Genomic DNA, 18,345 nt, shown 5'->3' on the forward strand with positions numbered 1-18,345 from the left:
CTCGATTGTCAACAAGAAGTTGTAGACGCAATCTCAGTCTTCTGACCAGCCATGCTAGGTCTGGATAGGATTGAAAAGCTCAACTTGAGAGGTTGAGCGGCCAGGTGTGATTAATTGACTGTGGGCACTGGCGCTAGCTCGGGTAGAGATGCGCTCTCGCCTCTTCGAGTGATCCGGCGGGCGAGCCATTCGTCATCTTGTTGCCTAGTCGACAGGCCGAATTTTGGCTCTCACGTAGTCTCCCCGGTCCTTCTTTTCTTCTGTTTTCCGCCGCGTTTCCAACGCTGATGCAGCCAACTCAACTAGAGTGTCCAACGCAAAGGGTTTCCAAATTGCGACAAAATACGCACCAAGTGGCTCGTTTCTTGAAACCTGGACATGTCATCATGGTATATACCCAATCATTGTCTCGTCGACAGCCGACATGTTCGCTCATATGCTTCGTTTAAGTAACTAAGCATAATCTTGCAACCTGGTAGAGTTATAGTCCTGTGATAAGGCTCTATGCAAGCCCCGCCTAGTCCTATGGGCTCTTCCGGGCTGATCCTCTAGGCTGAGCAAGCAACGAAGCTTCATACAAGCAGGTGGAGAACACAAGTATCGTGGCAGCATGGACCCCTCTAGCTGACAGGATATCATGCAGATAGTCTGGGGATCCTTATGTAACCCCCCAGGGAGAAATCCGTCGGTTCAATGCACTCACTAACAGAGGGAGGGCATCCCTTTAGTGGGTGTATGGTGTGAGTTTTCTAGGGGTAATAGGCTTGCATTATTACTCTTCTATCAGGAATCCGTTTAGCCTTCGTAAGAACAGTACGGCACGCCTTCAATTGTTTGGCAATGATACAGCCTCTGGGACCGACGTTGGAACCTATCAGCCACTCGTGGCTCTACCCTTGCATGGATGATGAAGTGGCGCAGATCAGCCTTGAGCTGTTTTCCATCGAGGGTAAGTTTGCTCGAGAATTGGGGCCCTGGAACTGGGCCCGGAAATGGGCCTTCCGAGGCAGATATCATACTACCTGTTTCATGCTATGCTGACACTGCGCAATGGATGCCTCGTTGAGCCGCTCACACATCACCCACGCGTATTATGTAGTCTCACGATCACGAGATTTCGGTTGTCAGCCATGATCCTCGCGATCCCTGCGCGTCGGCGAAATTACATCATTTGCGATCACCAGTTCACACGTCAGACAGCACCATCACAATTGCATGCGGCAAGGCGCGCGATATTTCCATGTGATAGCCCGTGGCTAGAATTTTTTTTTTAAATTCCTGCTAAAGACAATACAGCCATGATGAAAGTGTGAACCTTTTTTGATTTGAGAAATCCCGAAAGAGTCCGATTACCACATGCATCCTCCCGCCGCCAAAAAACACCGCAGATATGTGTGATGCCTCGAGCTGGCTACGCCCATGCAGCGGCGCGTCTGATATGCCATGAAGTCAGATAACGGTGGCGCTTAGGTGTAGCTCCTCCGTATGAGATTGGGTGAGAGGTGTTTACAAGAGACCGGCGACGGCGAGGATGCCTGCGGCGAGGCCACCCATGGCGGGGACTTGGTTGGGGGCAGCGAAGCCGGTGGAGGTCGCAGTGGCGGCAGATTGACCGGAAGAGAGGGCGGATGAGGCCTTGCTCGCGGCGGAGGAGGCCTTGGAGCTAGCGACAGATTCGGCGCTACTGACGAGGCCGGACTCCTTGGAGAGGGCGGACTGAGCGAGCGAGCCGGTGGTGAGCGAGGCCAGGGACTGGGTGATGGACGCGACGACGCTGGTCAAGGAGGCGTCGATGCTGGTGATGTCCGAGTTGATGCTGGAGGCGACTGAGTTGATGTCTGAGCCGATGGAAGAGGCGACGCTCTGGCCGACGCTCTGGGCTTCCGAGGCGATGCTCTGGCCGACGCTCTGGGCATCAGAGGCGATCGAGTTGGCGAGCGACACGAGTTGAGCGCTGGCGACGGCGGCGCTGAGGGCCGAGACGAAGAAGACTTGGAAACGCATGTTGATGGATTGGTGGTAGTGAGGTTTGGAGTGAAAGTGGAGTGTCAATTCTAGCAGGGCAAGACAGTTAGTTGATGGCCAGGCAGACATAGCGATTGGCTTTACTTACGAGATGTAGTGAAAGTGTGGTGGTGAAGGTGGGTTCGGACGTGGTAGTTGATAGAGGCAGGAATGAAGGGAGGACTGATCTTATATCCAGCCCCTACGTAATTCTGCCCCACAACCACGCCATGAAGCAGCACTGAGCCGTGCGCACAGCAACAAACAAGCGCACTGCGGCGCCAGCTCCGTCTCCCTGGTCGCGCGCACTGCCTTGTTGTGAGCTTACGTACAGACTTGGCCGAGGCGATGTCCATGACGCTGCATAGCCCACAAGGAAGCACGGCTCCACGTCCCCGCAGAGCCATTGGATGCTTTGAAGAGGCCAGTTGGGCACGGCTTCACGGATTCGCTCGGTTCCTGAATGTGACCGGCCAGCAACGCACCTCTGCGCCCTGTTGCGGTGAAACCTTGGAACGGGAGCACCGTGACCCAAAGCGTAAGCTTGAGCTGGGGGATCGCCGCCGACTGCACTGCTTCCAGACCCTGTCGTCATGGCTGTTCCGCAAATTGCACCAGCTCCAGCCACTGGGAGAGCTTCATTTGCCGGCCTTTCCGAATTAGATGCTCTGTTCGGCCGCTTATTGATGTCCTCACCACCTCACGCCGTCCTTTCTTGCTGTGGCTGAGGTTAGCGTTGAACTTAGGCTGGTACCTCTGCAGGTGGTCTGAGCTCGCTAACTTGGAAGCAGGGAAGGAAGCACGGGAAGGTATTCACCATCAACAAAGCTCTCTATCACGAACCAGAACCACGGGCCGTCCACTCGGCCCGTCCGACGCCGTTCAATTTAATAGTCAAATGGTCATGGGGAAGTTGCAAAAGGCCTTGAAAGTGGGTCCGGAAGTCGATCTGGCTGCCAAAATTCCCTCGTCTTTGTTCAAGTCGAATTGCTCATTGGAAGTCTGAAGGCCGTGGGATAAGATTGTCGTTAAATGCAGTTTAGACATTGCTCTTAAGATCATACAGGACATGAAAGGCTTTACCGATACCCAGCACTACAACACAAGGGTACCTTGAGAAGTCCACATATCATCCACTGGCAATACGGCAGCTTCTATGCAGAGTACTACCACATACAGTCAACAAAGATGATGAACGGGATGTCCTCGAACGAGGACAGTGACTGCTATCTGCTTGCTCCGGAATGTCTTTCACCTGTTCGTTGACGCCATTTAGTAGGAAATGTCGAGTACTCTACCTAGCGAACGTCATTGGCCGCTCCATGTTGCAAACGAATGATATTCGATGCCACCATTGTTGCCACAGCTCGGGCTAGAGCGTGAGTAGCTTCGTTCCCTGAGCGGGAAAATAAAGTGCTTGTGTGCGGACTGGGGTGTCGTACTGGCTGTTCTGCCAATCTCCCCAGATCCAGCAACTAGGCGAGCTCCTTTCCGGATTGGATACTCTACCTGGTCGCTTATTCATGCCCACCCTCACCAAGCTGGGCTCTTTGTTCATGTGGCGTCTGTGGCACAGCCTGCCGTTCAACGCGCGTCTACCTAGTGTCGCTGAGAAATGCATCGCCACACAGCCGGACCTTTGTGGGGGTGGACAGGAAGCACTAAGAATAGTTTGGCATTGCATGCGGCGAGGGGATTTCTTCGTCGTTCATGCGGAATGTCAAAGGATGCGGATGAAACGTGGCACAGCCTGACCTGTTATGGAAGATTGCACTGCCATGACCATCGCTTCAGCGTAACGGGCATTGATGAAGGGAGAAAGGGGTTTCCTGTGCGCCGCAGAGGCCAGCCGCCCAGATTCAAGATTCCATGATATCATCCGCACGACTGCCCTGAACAAGGTTGGCAGGGAGACAGGGAGGCCTGTACGAAGTACTGTGGCGCTTGTGTCCGGCGGTAGTCGGCAAGTCAGAGAATTCGTCCGGCCACCTGTTTGCAGGTTGGCGATGAGTGGAGAGCACGCTGCAGAGTCCGTTGATGGTCGAGATGCGGTCTGAGGTGCGACAGAACCTCGTGGTGAACCTCAGAAACTTCCACAAGGGCCTTGGCGCGGAGGAGACGCCCAACGGCAACTTCTGGACGAGTGCGATCTTCTCACGCCCATACGCAGGGACATCTTTGAATGTCACGGATACGGTCACTATCCTCTGTTGAAGCCTCGTGAGATTGAAAGTCTTGATGACGAAGCAACAGCGCAGAAGTGAATGAGCGGCAGACTCAGTCGATATTTGATCTTGAAAGTACGTAAAAGGAATTCTATCTAATATGGAGTATCAAAAAGAAAGCCCAGCTAATTTATGAATCTTTCGCCGGAGAGTCCTTCGATTCGGCTAGGTCGGGCGGCTGCCAGGTCGGATACTGGTAGTCGTCTTTGCACGCAAGAGGATTCAGATTCATAATTGCCTTCTCGTGCGATTTCATGACCTCGCCAGGACGTATCTCACCAAGTCGTCGGTGCCCCCAGACCTCGAGACAGATAGAATGCCGATTCTCGGTCATGAAAAAAGTATTTAGAAGTCCGTTGTGGTCCTTGCTGAGAAGCCCTGTCGCATTCTCGAGTCTACTCCTTATCTCGTTGTCGATATCTCTCCAAGGCGCGCCAGACCGGAGCATCTCTTGTGGGATTTCGTCCATCTCCAGCGGCACTCTGAAAGTCCATTGCTGAGGCCGGCCACGACCTGGTTTGGGGCCAAACCCAGGTTTCCCCATCGCGAACTTCATCCAATCCATATTATTTCGTTGGGACCGCCCGACCCAGCACTCGGACTTGAGGGCAAAGTCTTTCTTGCTTTTGAAAGCTTGCAGAAATTGCGTAACGACATGGTTGAGTGTTGAACTTTTCAAATCATGCTCGATTCCAACGAATCGCAGGGTTACGTTTTCTAGGAGGGGTAGACGGACTATAGTCTCTGTATTTGTTAACGATGCAGGAGGGCGACGAGGTACGCATTCGTCATCATCACCCAGTGGTAACAACGCCCGAACCTGTTGCCCTAAAGAATTGCGACAGACCCATGCCTCCAACTCGCGATGTAATTCATGGTTGAACTCCTCGCCTTTGCGGTTCTGGAAGACCTGGAAGACGCAGAACTTGCAGAATCTCTTGAATTCGAAATTCTTGGGTTGGGAAACCAACCAATTAGGTCGTTCTGTGCAGTCGACGGTGACATCCAACTGTTTGATGTATTGAGGGTCTCCATTAAGACGCAACCTTAGATTGTGGAAAGCCCGATCTCCCTCTCTCATCTGGTTGAGATCGCGGATACTCACAAATGTACTGATTCGGCTAGTGCGATAATGCGTTTCTAGGACTTCTTGCGATACTCGCTTGCAGGTACGCATCAGTCCGCGAAGGGTATCTCGCTGAATCCGGAGTGGGGTCGATAGGCGGTGTTTGCAGTGTGCGAAGTTCTCCTCATTATTGCCGTCGGCCAACGCCCACTCATAGATTCTCTCTCTCATCTCCTGGGGTATGCCGAGGAATCAACTTCCATCCTTTAATTCTCCGCCTAGATTGCCTCGGTCGATTTAGGATGAGTTGATTGCGCTTGTCTCCACAATGAATTAGACTTTAAAAACTTATACCAAGGAATTACACCACTCACTATCGCAATACCCGAAGGTGCGTCTGGCGACAAAAACGTTTGAACTAAAAAGTGTCCCTTCGCAGGAAATTCAATAATCTCGGGGTCCGCTTCAAACGTCGCGCTTAGAGGTTCGACACGAGGTGTTGAGCTGTTGCGACTTTCTCGAAGAAGCCAGGGAACAGAGTAGCAAGGATTTATAGTGATGGAGGGAAAGAAAAAAGTTATTATGGAGATGTTCTTATAAGGCATTAGGTTCTGCGCTCGAATAATCCTCCATTACGGTACCGTGGGATCTAGTCCGGCCATATTCCGACAAACCATAGTTTATTAGCCACGTATTCCATTTCTGCTGAACCGTGGTTGAGGACCACCTCTTTAATCATTGCGCAGACGTGCTGACTCACACTACCCATATGCAGCACCGGACATCGACTTCTTCTATTTTAGAAAGGCGCTGAGAGGTATGTTTGATAAGTATGGGCATTGAGCCAAGTTCGAATGGGATTTGCTCCTTGTTCACGACTGTATGAGGTGCCTCAACATACTTGAAATGATCTGAATAGGATGTAAAGTTCCATACCCTTCAAATTGGACGGATGTAATTTGCTACTCTCTTACGACTGTATGAGGTGCTTCAACATACTCGAACTATTGTAGGCAGGATGTAAAGTTTCGCACCCTTCAAATTGGATGTTGTTATACATCTTAGTCGATAATAGCAATAAATTATTTACCCTTCACTTTACAGCGCCTTGTCATGTGATTTGCTACTCCTTTGCCACTGTATGAAGTGCTTCAACGCACTCAAAATATTCTAGACAGGATGTAAAGTTCTGTACCCTTTAAATTAGATGTTGTTATATATCTTGGTTGATGATAATCTTCAGTCTACAGGCCACTGCACGTTGTGAATCCTAGTATTGCACGACGTAAGGATCTCATCGCGAAGACTACTCCCCAATGGGAGCTCCAATACGCACAGTGGAAAGTGGACTCTCCACTGCCGCTCAGTGCGTAGGCGAATACAGTCAACGTTGTGACAGAGTTGGGAGCGCACAGGGTGCTCCACTAACACATCCGAGTCTTGAAACGCTGCCGCAATACGCATCAATCTATCCACATATTCCTCGTCGACTCTCGCAGTAAAGACTTTCCCGTTCAGAAAGGCAGTCCCATCCGTGTTCCACTTCCGAGGCTCCGTCAAAGTGACGGAGTTCCGGACAGTTCTCAGGTTCGGCAATAGCTGCTGCATGGTGTGACATGCTGTCTCGTAGCGAAGGTGCCGCATACTATCCCATTCCAGGATGAACTGCAGCTCGAGATGGCGTATCTGTCTCCGGGCGCGATCACTGATTCCCTCAATCCATCGTCGCACGTGCTGAGGCTCTGGGAACTGAAAAACGAACAGATATGTGGAGTGTAGCTGGTCTGTTACTTCGTCATGGATTTGGTGGTTGAGAAGCAAGATCGATGTGAGCTTTGGAGTTGGTGCCCGTAGTTCAGTGATATGTTCCACGCATTCGCGGACATGGGCCCGGTGGCGGGGCATATGAAACTCTGAGAGATTGACCCTGATGACTGGGCGAGCGTTGAGCCTTGAATCTCCCGCGTTCAGTGGTCTCTGAGGCTGCACGATAAGGTCGTTGAGGACGAAGTCGTAGATCTTAAGGCGGAGTTCTATTGGTAGATGTAGGAAGTGTGAAAATGGGGGCACAACGGCTACAGGAGTAGCTTCGCTCTTAGGGCGTAATTTGAGAAGTAGCGATTTGATTTTAGCCATGCCTGGTATGGGATGGATCGAGATGAATGTAGAGTTGCTTTTTCGACTCATAAGCTGAGCGTGGTATCACTATTTCTCACAGTGGTATAGTGCTTCCTAGGTGATTCCCAGTGATCCGGATAAGGTAGAGGTGAGAATGGCTTTTGAAAAGCATGATATATATATAGACTTGATATGTGAAACGGGGATGAGGGAATTGTTCAGGTCGTTGAGCTGATACCCCAGCTTCCAGGCTCCAGCGCCACCATCTGACAGTGCGAGGCTCATTGGTATTAAACAACCAGAAGACAATCTACAAGATAAGTGCCGAAACGAGGACTTGAAGAGTAACAAGTGAAAGTTGGAGTGAATCTCGGCGTTTATACTCAAAGGGCGAAAGAAATCACGTGATCTGGTTCTCTGCCACCGCTTCGCGCTTGCCTCATTTCGCGCCCGTGTTGGACGTCAGCACCCGCAAACGTCTTTGGAGTTGAGCTTGGGAATACATACGAGTCCCTTCGAATCAATGTAGCTTTTTCTACCACATACTATAGAATACTTCAATGTACAAATTATCGGACTCGCATCCCAAACAATAGGTCGTCAACGCTTTACCTGCACTACTCAGCAGCCGCTGCCCGCGTGCCTCTACCGTGGAACTGTTAAGAAGTCCGGAGTATGGCAGAAGACCAGGGATCTCAGACAGCCCTTCAACCCATTAGCAAACCTTTGACTTTAATGTCAGTATCTCTCTACTTCTAGATGGCTCCTTCAAATCGATGCTAACTTGCTTCATTCGCATAGCCCCGTTGTGATCAAAGAAGCAGCTCTCGACAGCCCTACCTTTCGCGCGACCGCCGTACATTTTGGCGAACAAATCGACCTAATTGAGCGCTGGCTCGAAAACTACATCAAGTCCGTCTCGAGGCTCGCCTCCGAAGTCACAGCTCTCGAGGGCATCGTCAACAACTACATCGCGGCGTCGGCCCCGCCTCTACAAGTCTCAGAAGCAGTCATCGACCATGACTACACAGCGCTGGCGCTCAAGCGGTTCGGGGAGGGCGCGAAGGAGTTCTGGACGGCGACATTGCGGGGGATGAAGCGCGCCGAAATGGTGGTTGTGGACCCGATTCGCAGTTTCCTACAGAACGATCTGAGGATGCTAAAGGAGAGCCGGAAGATACTCGACCAGAGTCAGAAACAGTTTGATGGGCTGCTTGCGCGGTATAGCGGCCAAGCAAAGACGAAAGAGCCGAGTTCACTGCGCGAGGATGCGTTTCAACTCCACGAGGCGAGGAGAGCCTACTTGAAAGCTAGCATGGATTTCTGCGTCATGTCACCACAGGTCAGGGGTACACTGGATAAATTGATGGTACGGGTGACCTCAGATCAGTGGCGAGATATGAAAGGCGCGAGGGAATCGTCGTCGAGCGCCTTTACGAAATTTAGTGTGGAAATGGATCGAGTGAGGGGGTGGAGTAGGGAAATGGAGAACGGCGAAAGAGTGTTCAAGAGAGAATTGCATATGGCAAGGAAGGAGATTGAGGCAAATGCGGAGCTAGCTGCGAGACCTTCGAGGGAGCTAGACTACTATGCGGCGTCAACGGTGCCATACCTCGGATCACAAGGCCCATCGTCTGCTAATCAGCCATCGCCGGCGAAGCCCACCCCTGAGAAAGCAGAGAAACAGAGTTGGCTCTTTCAAAGAACAATCACAGGAAAACCGGCGAGGACTGTATGGGTCAGAAGATGGTTCTTCGTTAAAAATGGAATATTTGGCTGGTTGACCCAGGGCTCAAGATCCGGCGCCGTGGAAGAGTCTGAGAAGATCGGGGTGTTATTATGTGGAATTCGACCTGCTTTCCAAGAAGAACGGCGATTCTGCTTCGAAGTCAAGACCAAGGATACGAACATTTTGCTCCAAGCCGAGACCCAGAGTGAGCTTATCGACTGGATTGCAGCGTTCGAGGGGGCAAAACGAAAGGCTTTGGAAGATACCGCGCGAACGGACACGCCAGCTGGCTCCCAAAGGCTCGATGCTGCATTCTCAATCAGTCCACCTGTCGCTCCGGAATTTGCTGCAAGGACTGCAGATGGTCATGTTTCTCAACTTAGTGATGAGCTCGGCCCTGTGGAAAGATCGGAAACTCTACCAATACCTGGAGTGGAGGGTGGCCTTGCTACTCGAGGTAGCTTTGACGTTTCTCAGTCACGCCGGGGTACCGGATTTGATAGGGATGGTGAAAGTAGCAGTCGAGATCACGCTGCAAGAATCATCCAGAAATTGGATCTACATCGCAAATCTACCATCAATCCTCAAATTACTGGAAATGCACCGACACCAGCTTCAGGTGGCATAGCAAGCTTGATATCCTCAAGCCTGATGTCAGCTAGTCACAATGTACTGCCTGCAGCGCAGCAGATTGCATCACCAGCACCAGGAATACCAGATCCCAGACTCGCATCTGTGCAGAACATTCCTACTAGCAGTCTCTCTCCCTCCACTCTCGCAAACCCCCCTACGGCGACGAATTTAAGTAAAGCTGCTGTCGCTATTACTGGAGAGCGCGGTATTGCGCTTAGTAGATCTGATGGAGGAATGCCAGGAGGATTGATGGCAAATTTGTGGGGTTCCATGAATTGGGGTTACATTAACCGCCTCGAAAGGGGAGAGGTGCAGCCATCTCACGAGCGAAGCCTGTCGCAGCCTCCAAGCCCTGCCGGTCGCTCCGCTGCCCTTCTACCAGCGGAACGCTCTACAGACGTATCATCGCCAGGATCGCGGAACGTATCTCCCGCGCCCTCTACGCATCGAAAAACGATGAGTCTTGGTGGGCCTATTCCCTCTATTGTGCAGCGGCCGTCCATTGTCACAGATGACTTTCCAAACTACTACCCGATCCCACTTCGAGTTCAGGATGCTCAATTCCGGATGCTCTTTCCTAATGTTCTTCGCGAGGACAAAGTGGTTCTTGTGTTTCGAGCTGTCTGGAATCCGACGGACCAGCAGGAATTTCCCGGGCGAGTCTACGTGACCGCCCGAGATATGTACTTCTACAGCAATTATCTTGGGCTAGTCCTAATCACTGGGCTTGGGCTTGCCTCCATTGACGAGGTCACTGCGGCTCCTGGCAAGGACTGCGACTTTCTGTTCGTACACTTCAAGGACCGATCGAGGCCGGATGAGGCGACGAGGGTCACAATCAAAACTTTCTTGGAACCTTTGAGACTTCTCCAGCGACGGCTCAACTATCTCGTCCGCAACGCCAACCACCAAGACACCAGTTTAGAAGATGTTCTCAAACATCTCATTCGGATGGAGGTTGACGATAACGCTCACAGCCCAAGCGCAGAGAGCTGGGAGGATGTTTCGGTCAATACGCCCATGGATGGTTATGGTGGCAAAGATGTCAAAGCAAGTCTGCGAATTGATGGTAACCTGTTCTCCGGTCCGGGTGCCATACCTGTCAGTAAGAACGCTACTAAGTTCAAGCTGCCTTCGCAACCGGTCTTGTATGCCCCTGCTGGCATGACGCAGGTCGCAGTCGAAAAAGAGCTTCCCATAAGCCCGAAAGCGCTATTCCACATTCTCTTTGGAGACAAGAGTACGATATTTCAGATGCTCTATAGGGATCGATGGGCAGACCGCATCGTTCAGAGTCCATGGGTACAGCTTGATGCAGGCCTCCAACGGCGGGACTTTGAATATGAAGTCGCGCTGGGCGATAAGTCTGGGTCGGCACAAGCAATGGTGGTGAACGACTACCAGATCATCGAGGTCTACAATGACCATCTTTGCTACTGTGTCGCGGATAGGAAGACGCCCTGGCATCTGCCTCTATCGGACCATTTCACCCTTGTTAGCAGGATCGTTATAACGCACGTAGCGAAATCACGATGCAAGTTGGCCATATACACCAAAGTCGATTGGTCGTGGACACCGAAATTCACTCGCAGCTTGATTGAAAAGCAAGGTCTTCGCGATCTTGAACTTGATGCAATGGACCTCGCGGATGTCATAAGTGAGCAGGTGGAGAAGCTCGGCAGCAATGTTCGGACTGGTAAGGTGATTTCAATCTTTGGTCAAGTTGGGCAGGCGAATCAAGCCACGCAATTACCTGCATCGGAATTACCGGTTTCAACACGTCCACGCCGGTTCAAGTTGAAGAGACGCAGTCTTGCCTCTGTGGTATTCAAGCTATCAGCCATTTTCGCTGTCAGCGCAATGAATACGGTATTAGGGTGGCTGATAGCTGCATTGAACGGCCTCTTCGAAGTATGCACGACGCATACGCTGCTTATCGGACTATTGGCGCTGAGCGGTACGACGAACTTGTTCTATTCATCGCGGGACTCGTACCAGTGGTGGAACGAGCGCAACGCCGAGAAGTTCATGGCACGGTTGGGAGTTGGACCGAGCACGAATATGGCACGGACCGTGTATCTGAGAGATGTGGAGGAGAGCGTACTGGGACTCAACCTCACGGAGGGCCTGGGAATGGACGATGGAAACAGATGGTACGTTGCTCTTTCCTTTGCACTTCCGCTACATTCCCGACTTAAGTCTCGATTCAAATATACTAATGTGACTCTCCAGTCTCCACACGTTCGCAGATCTCCTAAGCAACCCGTATAGCGGGCAAGTGTCGCCGTTGACGCCGCTATCATCAAGATCAACCAAGCAGACGTCCAGCCGTATCCACCGCACACGGCAGCATTTGGGAGCATACCGACACGATCTCCTCGTGTCCTTGCGAGTTGTCAACCGAGTCGAGCGAGAGGTACTAGCAGCCGAGTACGAGAATTGGCTGTTGGATGAGAGGGGAAGATGCGGGCGAATGGAGACATTGCTCAATTCGACGGAAGTCGGGCAAGAGAAGGGACGGACAGGGATGGAAGCACAAGGTGTGCGGACATGGGTGGAGAAGTATTGTGGTGATTGCGAAAGGGAATTGGGCGAAGTGACGCAGAGAGGGCGGGGTTTCGCATGATTACGATGATGGCAAGTGTATGATGTTTGATGTTTGGGCGGTCGGCCGTGTAGGCTTGAATGGCTTGCTGCATGGTCCGATCTTTGGCGGCGTGAAACGTGCATGGGATGGACGTTAGTTTCTATTCATATTATACCATATACCATAGTCGACGATCTCGGACGGGTTGAGCATCTTGTTCCAGGCAAGCATTGGAAACAGCGGAGCGGGTCGGTACCGCTCCAAGTCAGCTCAAGGGTCCGCTAGGGCTGACGATGTGGACAAGGCGATATGCGTATCTGCAGCCCCAGAAAGATGACCGCCTAGGGGTGGAGGCTGCAGGTATAATTGGCGACACAAGGCTGCGACACAGGGCTGGCCAGGCGTGCAACATGGCACAACTCGATGTCAGCAGTGCACCCTCGACACACGGCATCGTCTGCTGCCCAACTTCCCCTCTCGACTTGGTCACTACCGCATCGCATGTTAGAGCATACATCCCATACATCCCATACATCCCCGGTGCTGCTCACCATCGCCCAACACGTGCCTGCAGCGCCCAGCAACGACACTACACAACTATACCACCTGCCTGGGCATGTCCCGCGTCGGACTAGAAGCATAGACCGCACACGAACACATTCGGCAAGACATGTAGTGCTGCTACCATCCCATACTCTACTGCACCGTCTCACAATTTGCATCTAACCCTCTCGCCTTGATTTGACCTCGCATCTTCCCCATGGGGCCCCATCCAGGCTGCCCATCCTCCAGCTGTCGTCCACCTTCATTGATCGCAGCTAAGACAGTCTGCGGGCCGCTGCCAGCTTCATCAATCTGCTTCAGCCTTTCACGCGGCCAGACTACGGACGCTACCAGAGCGGAAGGAATTGGAACAGGACAGGGGCTCAGCTATCGGGCTCCTCATCACCAACTTCAACTCTTTCTTGTTCCATTTGTTTGTGCAGCAAACCCCCGGAGATGACACCAGCCACAGCTGCTCCGCCCAAGCAGGTGCGGCGACGGCGCAGAAGGAAGCATGAGGGACCCCCAACCCTTCAATTCGTTACCGCCACCGATCCGGAGCAGTTCAAGGACCGGGCCACTATGAAAGGCGTCCGCTCGCAGGCCATGATCCAGTATCGCTACAAGCTGGACAAGAGCAAGGAAACTAGCACTCGGTCAACATTGCAACAAGCATTTATGCCCGAACCCTCATCCTCTACCACCAGCCAGCTTCCCAGCCCCGACCCAATACCACCTGATACGCCCGTCTCCCAACTACCTCTAAGGTTCAACTTTGCCGATTTCCAGCCTTCAGATCGCAATCCCGAAGAGGACGGCTCCCAGGAGATTTACCACTCTTTGCTAAGCGATCCCTCCTTCATGACCCTGACGGGTTACCGAAAGGCCCTGATTGCTGTCCAGCTAGACTATGCTCGCATCAAGCCCATTAGCGACCATGAAACAAACGACGAGAGGGAACTGACCTTTGTTCGGGGTATTGTTGAGAAAATGCAGCCATCTTCTTTCCCAAGTGCCGCACTCACCTATGACGGGACCGATCCTTTTCGCGTTCTACCTCAATTTGCCAGTAAGGGCGTGTCATCAGTAGACCTAATTCGACAGTGTACGTATCTCTTGATCTCATCATTGTACAGTCTCATCTCTTAGCCTGTATACATGAAAAAGTGACGACTCATCGGTCCTAGATGATACCGTTCTAACTCGTGTCTAGCCACTCGATACTTCGTAGCCTCAACGACCCTCGATGTTTGGGTTCCCATAGTCATGACACATCCACATGCGCTCCTCAGCACTTGCTGCGTTACAAGCACCTATGTTGATATGATGAACGGTCTTAAGACTGACAGCGAAAGGAGCACTCTGATTAAGAACGAATCAATCATCTGGATCAATCGTGAGCTTTCGAATCTAGCAACTCAGACTACCGATATGACCATCATCTTAATACTTCATCTCCTTGCGGGCGAACTTCGAAACTGTGATGAAAATGTATTCAGAATCCATGAGTCAGGTATTGAACGTATCATAGTGCAAAGAGGAGGCATGGATAAGCTTGGTTGGGACGGTGTGGTGGCCGGACTGACTGTATCGTAAGTCCCACTAACTCAAGTCTCCTAACAAAAGACCGCACTAATTTGCTCAAAGTGTTATTTATGACATCTATATCTTCACAGAACGACAGCCAGCTGCCATGTTTCAAAGCTACATACCAAAACGCTCCAATCCTCTCAAGACATCGACCGCCATCCCCGAATCTCCATTCTACTGCCCACGCTCCGAATTCTTCACCATCGCCGCAAGCCCTCTCTGCACTGAGCAGATCTACAACATCCTTGCAGATATGCGTGACCTCACTGAGGTTTTCATGTCCCATTACAATACTCCATCTAGTACCGGAAGCCTCAGCGACCTAATCGATCCCCTCTTCGACCCCCTCTTCTTCCCGTCCTCTACTCCACCCGCGCCCAATCCAGCCGCCACAGCAGCCTACGAAAGCAAACTCAATGCTTTCCAATCCCGACTCTCTCAGCATCCATCTGCTCACATCTTGAACCACGCCCACACCCACAACTGGCTCTACGAAAGCATTCGCCTCGCCGCCGTCATCTACACCACCGCTCTCGTGAACCGCATCCCCCTTTCCGCCGCTTCGTATTTCCCCGATGCTGCCCTCACCACCTTAGACACAGCCTCATTCGCGACCCACCCAACCAATCTCGCCATATCCCTCTACGAGGCTATGAAACGCACGGATATGAGTTCATGCTGGGGCGGTCTCAGCGGCGTCTTCTTCTGCATTAGTCTTATCGGCGCCACTGCGGCAAGGACGTCGAATATACCATGCACCTTCCTGCCAACTCGTGGGAATGAGCCACAAACGGGTGGCTTCGGGGTGGGTGCAACGTCTCCCTTCGAGCAGAGCTCACGGTCGAGGACGGGCTCGGAGGCCTCATTCCCCCCCTTGCCATCACCGCGGGATAAAGAGCGCAGACAATGGGCACGCCGGTGCATGATCATGTACACGACGCGCGTACGAACGGTGCTAGTCTTCGGCCACCCCGTCGCGACGATTGCGGCACAAAAGCGGCTTTTAGCCGTCATGGAGGTGCTGGGGCGGGGCTGGTGTCAGTGAAAGTAGTTCCGGTACCCTTTGGGTGGAGCTTCAATTCATTTTTTGCGGTCGTTTTATGTATGCATGTTTAGCGATATGTTTGTGTGTTAACTAACTATTGGCCTTTGGCGATATGTTTTGGAGTATTTGATATCCAATTCTTATTCAACGCCTTTCGATTCTTTTACAAACTATGCTAAATTTTCTTGCATTGGCGTGATGGTCCTCAGCATGGTGCATACCCTTCCAAAATCACACTTCTACACGCCCCCTGAGTTCCCGGAAGCTGTTGGGTTGAAGTATTTCACAGGTCAGATTCACGGCCTCTAATCTTTGACATCACGAGTTCGTTCAGGTCGCATGGGCCAGGGGCGCCTGAAGGTCGTGTATATTCCCCCCAAAACCACCACCACACATGCCTTTACATTACGTTCTCATGTCCACATTACTTATACAGCCCCCCCTAAGCGTATCCAACTCAACCGCCTCATAGGCCCCCATTCCCCTTTCACATCTTTACTTCTTTTACTTCTTCTTTGCTCCAAACCACATCTCTCACCTTATGCGTACCAGTGGACAACGCCGTCTGAGGTGACCTGACGGGTTCTAAACACATCGCACTCAGATTCACAATAGTGCCTTAGCGGACCTCACAGTGGCATCCAGGTATACGCAGACTCACGTCCTATTACCCACAACTCAATCACGCTAGCACCATCCCCTCCCCGAACCCCTCCAGCCCCACCGCCTCATAAACCCCCCCCTCGGCCTTCCCCTTCCTCGCCTCTCCCGCCTCTTCTTCTCCCCAAACCACCCACCCAACCTGCCACGTCCACGCCGCCGTCACCAGCCGCGCGACCCTCGCTACATCGCCCACACCCAACGGCAGCGGCTTCTTCAGGACATCCGCCAATTGCGCACCCAGCGTGTCCCTCCCCCCCTTCCGGCTCCTATTTTCATCAATGCCGGAACTTCGCTCCTTCGCAACCGCCTCCGCGTACGCCCCCTCCATCTCCGCCCGACACGCCACCTCCACCGCTTCCCTCTCTCCCTCCCCTAGCATCCTCACGAGCGCCGAAAGCGCCGCGACGTAGCGGCTCGATCGCGCCGCGCCCGTCGCAATATCCGTGTCTTCGACGCGCGGCGTGTAGCCCACGTAGCCCGCCGTGCGGAGCCATTTGACGGTATTCTCAACTCTTAGGTACGGGCCGAGCTGCGCCGAGGGGGCGTGGACTTGGATCTTGTGGATGAGGTTCTCGAGCAGGGGGAGGAGGTTTCCGAGGGGCAGGCCGGCGGAGGCGGTGAAGCGCGCGGCGTGGATCAAAGGGACGGAAGCGAGAGGCGGGAGGCCGGCTGTGAGGGGGAGGGAGGCCAGGAGGTGCGGGAAGGTGGGAGGTGGAGTGGTGTTGAGGGTGGAGATGGAGGTGGGAGAGCGGTGCGAGAAGCCGCCCCAGGATACGCGGTGGGTCGGGGCGCTGACGGACTCGTCGGTGCGGTAGCGGCGGCGGCGGGTGGACCAGGAGCGGCGAGGGGAGGCAGGTGTCGTGGCTGTGGTTAGGACGCTGTTGGATCGCTGCGGGAAGGGCCGTGGAGAGGGGGTCGGTCGTAGACTGAGGGTGTGGAACGTCGTTGTTGTAACAAAAGGAAGGCGAGACAGGTAGTTTGTCTGGTAGGTTGAAACCGGGTTGGTCAGGCCAATAGCGCTGTGCCCTTTCTTGAGGATGGGGAGGGCTTCGGGGTCGATGAAGAGGGCGTGGGTAGTGTCCTGGTCGCTGGCGAATGGAATAGAACCGCAGGCTATGTGTTTCGCAAATAGGATCGAGTAGCTACCACCGGGTGCTGGTTGCTGAATTGCCGGCGGCGTGTTGTACCGGAGCCGTATTTGGTGGACATTGTTCGACGACGTCTCACTCCGGAGCGACATTCCGAATGCGCCGCTGCCTTGAATGCTAGGCGTGGCCTTCTCATCATGTGAGGCGACCGTCAGTGGCACGCCAAGAACGAATGACAGCGCCACAAGCTCCTCGGGACTGATGGGGATGCAGGGCTGGCCATCGACTAGGAGCACGTCTGATCGATCTCCTGATCGTGATCCTTTTCCGGCAAATGATTGGCGCCTCTCGGCCGACAGGTCCTCGCTTTCGAATTTTCGGGACTTCCTCCGTCGCCGAGATCCGTTGGTAGGTTTCGAGAGACTTGTGAGAGATGAAAAGGCTTCAGACGATGGTCGCCCTTCAGAAAGCTGCGAAAGTAGGTGATGGCTGTCTCCAGCCTTGAGAATGCCGTGGACGCTCGGTGCCGTGGAAACTGGTTTCTTTGTGACCCATGGCCACGAGAATGCTTGTAATGTTGGCGCTTTACCCATTTAAGCTTTGCGTAGGGGAATAATAGAGTACTTGTAGGATGAATACAGAAATAGGACAGTGATTCAAGGGTGATGATGGCGAGTAGGGAGGCGACCGAAAAAATGATGGTGCAACAGGGCTGCACTTGCAGATATGTCGGTGTTTGGATAACGAAGTTAACCCAAGCGGAAAGGGCGGTCTGGGGCATCAGGTCAGCGCTATCATTCGGGGAACTGCCCTACGTCTCTGAAAGTGCAGGTGAACTCTGGCATGGATAGGCAGGGTTTGCTGAACACGAAGTGGCAGTCCAACACCGTCTGAGGTGGCCCGAAGAGCTACCGGACCTGCTGAAACTGTCGTTTCCCGAATCGTCTTAACTTACCAGGGAGCCTCAAGCGGTGCCAGGCAAGTGTACACAAGCCTGAAGTGAGTGTGTCGCAAGAATATGAAATTGTAGGATGAAATCACAAATTCGTGGACT

At 52.8% G+C, this 18,345-nt stretch overlaps 6 protein-coding genes across 6 annotated transcripts; 2 read left to right on the forward strand and 4 right to left on the reverse strand.

The window, feature by feature from the left end:
• Positions 1-1,257: 1,257 nt before the first annotated feature.
• On the reverse strand, positions 1,258-2,146 carry BDZ99DRAFT_466772 (uncharacterized protein). The gene is made up of 2 exons (XM_033720862.1): positions 2,114-2,146; positions 1,258-2,054 (listed from the first exon to the last, which is right to left on the reverse strand). The coding sequence occupies exon 2, from the start codon at positions 2,002-2,004 to the stop codon at positions 1,507-1,509; it is 498 nt and encodes a 165-aa protein (XP_033572075.1). The 5' UTR covers positions 2,005-2,054; positions 2,114-2,146; the 3' UTR covers positions 1,258-1,506.
• Positions 2,147-3,921: 1,775 nt separating this feature from the next.
• On the reverse strand, positions 3,922-5,526 carry BDZ99DRAFT_501990 (uncharacterized protein; the record flags this gene model as incomplete). Its single annotated transcript, XM_033723858.1, has 1 exon — positions 3,922-5,526. The coding sequence occupies one exon, from the start codon at positions 5,524-5,526 to the stop codon at positions 4,360-4,362; it is 1,167 nt and encodes a 388-aa protein (XP_033572076.1). The 3' UTR covers positions 3,922-4,359.
• Positions 5,527-6,334: 808 nt separating this feature from the next.
• On the reverse strand, positions 6,335-7,524 carry BDZ99DRAFT_501991 (uncharacterized protein). Its single transcript, XM_033723859.1, has one exon. It carries the CDS (start codon positions 7,480-7,482, stop codon positions 6,535-6,537), a length of 948 nt encoding a protein of 315 aa, XP_033572077.1. The 5' UTR covers positions 7,483-7,524; the 3' UTR covers positions 6,335-6,534.
• A 547-nt stretch (positions 7,525-8,071) lies between these two features.
• Positions 8,072-12,769, forward strand: BDZ99DRAFT_574728 (uncharacterized protein). The gene is made up of 3 exons (XM_033728400.1): positions 8,072-8,150; positions 8,215-11,928; positions 12,008-12,769. The coding sequence occupies exons 1-3, from the start codon at positions 8,089-8,091 to the stop codon at positions 12,399-12,401; spliced, it is 4,170 nt and encodes a 1,389-aa protein (XP_033572078.1). The 5' UTR covers positions 8,072-8,088; the 3' UTR covers positions 12,402-12,769.
• Positions 12,770-13,895: 1,126 nt separating this feature from the next.
• BDZ99DRAFT_396552 (uncharacterized protein) lies at positions 13,896-15,540 on the forward strand (the record flags this gene model as incomplete). Its single annotated transcript, XM_033715997.1, has 5 exons — positions 13,896-14,010; positions 14,119-14,497; positions 14,553-14,797; positions 14,882-15,236; positions 15,342-15,540. 5 exons carry the CDS (start codon positions 13,896-13,898, stop codon positions 15,538-15,540), a joined length of 1,293 nt encoding a protein of 430 aa, XP_033572079.1.
• Positions 15,541-16,222: 682 nt separating this feature from the next.
• On the reverse strand, positions 16,223-17,884 carry BDZ99DRAFT_574730 (uncharacterized protein; the record flags this gene model as incomplete). Its single annotated transcript, XM_033728401.1, has 1 exon — positions 16,223-17,884. One exon carries the CDS (start codon positions 17,882-17,884, stop codon positions 16,223-16,225), a length of 1,662 nt encoding a protein of 553 aa, XP_033572080.1.
• Positions 17,885-18,345: the final 461 nt, after the last annotated feature.

Source organism: Mytilinidion resinicola (assembly GCF_010093595.1).
Source record: "Mytilinidion resinicola strain CBS 304.34 unplaced genomic scaffold BDZ99scaffold_19, whole genome shotgun sequence".
NCBI classification, from domain to species: Eukaryota; Fungi; Ascomycota; class Dothideomycetes; order Mytilinidiales; family Mytilinidiaceae; genus Mytilinidion; species Mytilinidion resinicola.